This window comes from Corythoichthys intestinalis, chromosome 13 (genome assembly GCF_030265065.1).
Source record: "Corythoichthys intestinalis isolate RoL2023-P3 chromosome 13, ASM3026506v1, whole genome shotgun sequence".
In the NCBI taxonomy this organism is placed as follows: Eukaryota; Metazoa; Chordata; class Actinopteri; order Syngnathiformes; family Syngnathidae; genus Corythoichthys; species Corythoichthys intestinalis.
The window spans coordinates 9,886,501-9,892,500 of NC_080407.1; the positions used below are offsets into that span (position 1 = coordinate 9,886,501).

The following is a 6,000-nucleotide window of genomic DNA, read 5'->3' on the forward strand; positions in this document are numbered from 1 at the left end:
AAGCAGCTTCCTACTTGAGTATTGCAGGTTAGCAAGTTCACACAGTTTAATGTTATGCTAACACTGATGCAGGTTGGACCTACAGTAGCAAAATTAATGCCGTGTTCCCCACTTCCAAAACAATGATGTCTTTTTACATCTCTAACAGTGGCTGCTGCTGGCTGAAAAAAAAAAAACTTCTCATATCTCTAAAATCTAATGTGGGTGTGTGTGAGGGTTAAATCATCAGCCAACCAAAAGTGCGTTTAAGAGGAAAAAATTAACCGGCACGTAAGCCTGTCGCAATATGCAATAATTCCATTTATCGCACGATAAATAAAAATGAAGGCGGTAATTTTTCCGCTGCGATTTATCGCCTCGCGTGCACGTGCGTGCGGCAGACGTGCTGTTAAAAGTTCAGATTCCTTGTTACCAACTAAGCAAAATGCATCTTCTTTCCAGGTCCGGCAAAAAATAGCACCGGAGCCAATCTGTTCCCATTTTATCCTATTGTTGATTGGCTTCCAGTGAGTCAAAGGATAGACTATAAAATACTACTGCTCGTCTACAAAACACTTAATGGCCTTGGACCAAAATACATGCTTGACTTGTTAGATTCCTACGAGACATCAAGACCCCTAAGGTCGTCTGGAACGGGTCTTCTGCATGTTCCAAGAACAAGAACCAAGCAGGGTGAGGCAGCATTTAGTTATTATGCTCCTCACCTCTGGAACAAGTTACCCGAACGTCTGAAGTACAGTGCCTTGCAAAAGTATTCGGCCCCCTTGAACCTTGCAACCTTTCGCCACATTTCAGGCTTCAAACATAAAGATATAAAATTTTAATTTTTGTCAAGAATCAACAACAAGTGGGACACAATCATGAAGTGAAACAAAATTTTTTGGATAATTTAAACTTTTTTAACAAATAAAAAACTGAAAAGTGGGGCGTGCAATATTATTCGGCCCCCTTGCAATACTACTTTGTAGCGCCACCTTTTGCTCCAATTACAGCTGCAAGTCGCTTGGGGTATGTTTCTATCAGTTTTGCACATCGAGAGACTGACATTCTTGCCCATTCTTCCTTGCAAAACAGCTCGAGCTCAGTGAGGTTGGATGGAGTGTGTTTGTGAACAGCAGTCTTCAGCTCTTTCCACAGATTCTCGATTGGATTCAGGTCTGGACTTTCACTTGGCCATTCTAACACCTGGATACGTTTATTTTTTAACCATTCCATTGTAGATTTGGCTTTATGTTTTGGATCATTGTCCTGTTGGAAGATAAATCTCCGTCCCAGTCTCAGGTCTTGTGCAGATACCAACAGGTTTTCTTCCAGAATGCTCCTGTATTTGGCTGCATCCATCTTCCCGTCAATTTTAACCATCTTCCCTGTCCCTGCTGAAGAAAATCAGGCCCAAACCATGATGCTGCCACCACCATGTTTGACAGTGGGGATGGTGTGTTCAGGGTGATGAGCTGTGTTGCTTTTACGCCAAACATATTGTTTTGCATTGTGGCCAAAAAGTTCAATTTTGGTTTCATCTGACCAGAGCACCTTCTTCCACATGTTTGGTGTGTCTCCCCGGTGGCTTGTGGCAAACTTTAAACGAGACTTTTAATGGCTATCTTTGAGAAATGGCTTTCTTCTTGCCACTCTTCCATAAAGGCCAGATTTGTGCAGTGTACGACTGATTGTTGTCCTATGGACAGACTCTCCCACCTCAGCTGTAGATCTCTGCAGTTCATCCAGAGTGATCATGGGCCTCTTGACTGCATTTCTGATCAGTTTTCTCCTTGTTTGAGAAGAAAGTTTGGAAGGACGGCCGGGTCTTGGTAGATTTGCAGTGGTCTGATGCTCCTTCCATTTCAATATGATGGCTTGCACAGTGCTCCTTGAGATGTTTAAAGCTTGGGAAATCTTTTTGTATCCAAATCCGGCTTTAAACTTCTCCACAACAGTATCTCGGACCTGCCTGGTGTGTTCCTTGGTTTTCATAATGCTCTCTGCACTTTAAACAGAACCCTGAGACTATCACAGAGCAGGTGCATTTATACGGAGACTTGATTACACACAGGTGGATTCTATTTATCATCATCGGTCATTTAGGACAACATTGGATCATTCAGATATCCTCACTGAACTTCTGGAGTTAGTTTGCTGCACTGAAAGTAAAGGGGCCGAATAATATTGCACGCCCCACTTTTCAGTTTTTTATTTGTTAAAAAAGTTTAAATTATCCAATAAATGTTGTTCCACTTCACGATTGTGTCCCACTTGTTGTTGATTCTTGACAAAAAAATTAAATTTCATATCTTTATATTTGAAGCCTGAAATGTGGCGAAAGGTTGCAAGATTCAAGGGGGCCGAATACTTTTGCAAGGCTCCTTTAAATCAGGGCTAAAAACGCTTTTGTTTAGCACTGCATATCCATAACTGTCTATATATTTCAATCTACCTGCCTTCTATTCCTCTTGTGCTTATCTCCATTGCTGATTTCAATGATTATTAGTAGTAGTAGTTTTTGCTTTATTTTTATTTTTGTTTTATTTTTATTTATTTATTTTTATTCTGTGATTAAATGCGATCTTTTGTCTTGGTTTTTACGTTGTGTTGATTTAAATGTGATTTTTATGGTCTTCATGTGATGTAAAGCACTTTGAATTGCCTTGTGTTGAATTGTGCTATATAAATAAATTTGCCTTGCCTTGCCTTGCCTTGCCTATTGTTCAACCTATACCGGCTGCGTCAGTGCTCTGGATTGACTGCGGACCATCTCCGGCGTGTCAGTGTTGTTGACGTGTGGGCGCTCCCGTCAGGGGTGACACTACACGCGGGGCGGCTATTTTTCGGCACAACAACGGATATTTACAACGAAGTCCGCCAAAACATTGTTACCGATTGGCTGCTACGAACAACTTCGCTTTGACAACGGACAGCTGAATGATGAACATTGAGTGGCATATTAAGAGCGCTGTGCTTCAAACTCGTCCTGTTTATGAAAGTTGATTGTCATATGCTGGTGTTGTGCAGTAATGAGCAGACGTAACTTCTGTGGCGTCTGCTAATGCTAACTTTCTTAATGCGTGCACACACTAGATATCATGAAATAGCAAACTACATGTGCTACGTCCCATGCCATTGGCTACGTGAGCCCAGAGTGACTATGGGACACGTAGTCCATATACTACATCGATGAATTATAAACCGCCATGATGAAATGGAAGTTAAGCAGGCCAAATCAATCCATACCAGTGACTATAGATAATGCTGCAAATATTGTTAATTTAGTACGTGACACATATGGATTCGGACCACAAATAAGATGTTTTGCTCATGTAGTAAACCTAGCTGTTAAGAGAGCTGTAGCAATCAACAGTGTGCCCTGCCTCACTTAACAAACCGTAAAGATTGTTCTCAGCACTTTTATACAAAATTTCTTCAGATCAGTAAGAAGTAAGCACATAAATATTCTGCACTAAAATTCATTTTTACATGATGGCAATTTAATTTTGCTCATTAGCAAAAAACAAAAACAAAAAAACGGAACAAAAAATACAATTGTTATGTTTTTTTTTTCAGGACATTAAATGCATTTAATCAAATCGAAAATTGTGTCCCCCAGATCGAAATCTTACCGAACCGTGACTTAACTGTATCGTTGCATCCCTACATAGCAGAAGCTATGAGGGGAAAAGTTTTCATTTGCCTAAATGCCTAAGTTATTTAGTGCAATTTTATTTTTTTTCTTGTAAAACACATTTTTTCTATGTTTCTCTCCGGTATTAATATTGCTGTCTTTTACTTAAGAGGCATGGTCTATTGTTTTTAATTGTGATTTCTTAAACAGTATTTTTTAATTTAAGAGTAAACATTTATCGCATTTAAGTGGGTGTACTTGATCTATTAATATATAATTTATTCTCACTGTGTTATTGTAAATTGTTTTTTTTTTTTAATTGGAGGGGTGCAATAATATCGCATATCGATAACTAAAATTTGTTATCGTGACAGGCCTACCGGCACATTCAGCAAGTGAAAAGATGTACATGTAACTCTAAACGAAATAAAAATAATTCACTTAATAATGGTGGGGTCAATTACAACAATTAAAACATATGGGAAGACAAAATAAATAACCTATATAACTGAAGTCATTACATAACACAAATAAAGTTGCTTCAAAGTTGGTGGGGACAATTTAAGAATCCTGAAAAGTTGGTAGTGTTTTGTCCCAACTGTCCCTATGCAAACCTACGCCCTTGACTGTAATATAGTTAAGTTCAAACAAAACAGTTATTCTAAGTCATTCATTATGGTATTTGCTTTGAGAATATTTCTAATAAAAATACAGTGCCCTCTATAATTATTGGCACCCCTGAAAAATATGTGTTTTTTAGCTTCTAATATTTTTTTAAATTCAAATAATATGGGACCTTAATGGAAAAAAAGAGAAAAATCCAACCTTCAATACAAGTGCATTCATTCAGTGGGGAAAATCCCACATAAAGAAAAAAATATTTGACATCAAATAATGTGTGTCACAATTATTAGCACCCCTAGTGTTAATACTTTGTACAACCCCCTTTTGCCAACAAAACAAGGTCTGGGGACTGAGATGGCCATGGGAGGAGCTTGATTTTGTGTCTGGTGAACCATTTCTGTGTAGATTTGGCCATATGTTTAGGGTCATTGTCTTGCTGAAAGAACCAGTGACGACCCATCTTCAGCTTTCGGGCAGAGGGCAACAGATTTTGATTTAAAATGTCCTGGGATTTCAAAGCATTCATGATGCCATGCACCCTAACAAGGTTCCACGTGCCTTTGGAAGAGAAACAGCCCCACAGCATCACTGACCCACCCCCATACTTCACAGTGGGTATGAGGTGCTTTTCAGCACGCGCATCTTTCGTGGCATGCCAGACCCTCTTAGAGTGTTTGTTGCCAAAAAGCTCAATCTTGGTCCCACACAAAAATACACACGTTCTCAGGCTTCAACTGGGACCGTGTGCTTTGGTCAGATGAAACCAAGATTGAGCTTGTGACACACATTATTTGATGTCAAATATTTTTTTCTTTATGTGGGATTTTTTCCCCACTGAATGAATGCACTTCTATTGAAGGTTGCATTTTTCTCTTTTTTTCCATTAAGGGCCCATATTATTTGAATTTTAAAAAATTATTCGAAGCTAAAAAACACCTCTTTTTCAGGGGTGCCAATAATTATGGAGGGCACGGTATATTTAGATTGTAAAAGATGGCCCTCAGTACATTTCTTATAGATGATATCAGTCTATTCATTATTGCTCGATACGCTGTATGTTTACTTAAATATATTTTCATCTTAAATTAATGCAGAAAATGCTCAAATTAGTGTGTAAAGATTCACCAGAATGCAGGAAATTACGTAGTTGATACTCTAAATGTGTGTGTGTCCCCCGGCACTGGTGGTGGGGCCCAAAATCCCTGGCAGCGCCCCTGTGTCCGAGCCATTTAAACTCCGAGTTCAACTCGGACGTCTATTACCGTCAAAGCCAGTGAATCATGATCATGTTTGTCTTACTTTTTGTAGCAGTTCAGCTCCAGAGTATTTGCTGGAGAGGGACGCGATTTCTTTGCCAAATGACTCTGCCCACTTCTGCACACTGAAAACATCAAAAATATTCAGAAAAACAGTGACATATTACAGTTTGTGGCTCTTTTCTTTGTCGTGAATGTTGATGCGGCGAGTATAGGCCACAACATAAAAGGTTGTGGCCTCTCGTGTCCGAGGTCACTCTGCACCGACAGATTAAAAGAGATTACTGTTGAAGGTGACAGTCAACCAGGTTGCCGACTTACTGGCTGCTCAGTCATGTTTTTTTTTTGTGATGTGGTAATTCTGACTAACAAATCCTCCGCGTGAGGACCAGACAGGATGCGACAGATGGTTTAGCCAATAGGGAGTCGGCCCGCACGCTGCTCAGGTTTGTCACTGTTGGCGTCATTTTGTGATGAGGTGTTTATTCCAAAATAAGAATCATT

General features: G+C 39.5%; 1 protein-coding gene across 5 annotated transcripts in view; it reads right to left on the reverse strand.

Moving 5' to 3' along the window:
- The window catches only part of cacna2d4a (calcium channel, voltage-dependent, alpha 2/delta subunit 4a), a 100,992-nt gene that overhangs the window by 92,438 nt on the left and 2,554 nt on the right, over positions 1-6,000 (reverse strand). For all 5 annotated transcript variants that reach the window (XM_057856127.1, XM_057856129.1, XM_057856126.1 and 2 more), the window contains one exon: positions 5,540-5,621. In XM_057856127.1, coding sequence (XP_057712110.1) covers positions 5,540-5,621 — 82 coding nt within the window. The remainder of the gene's footprint in view (positions 1-5,539; positions 5,622-6,000) is intronic.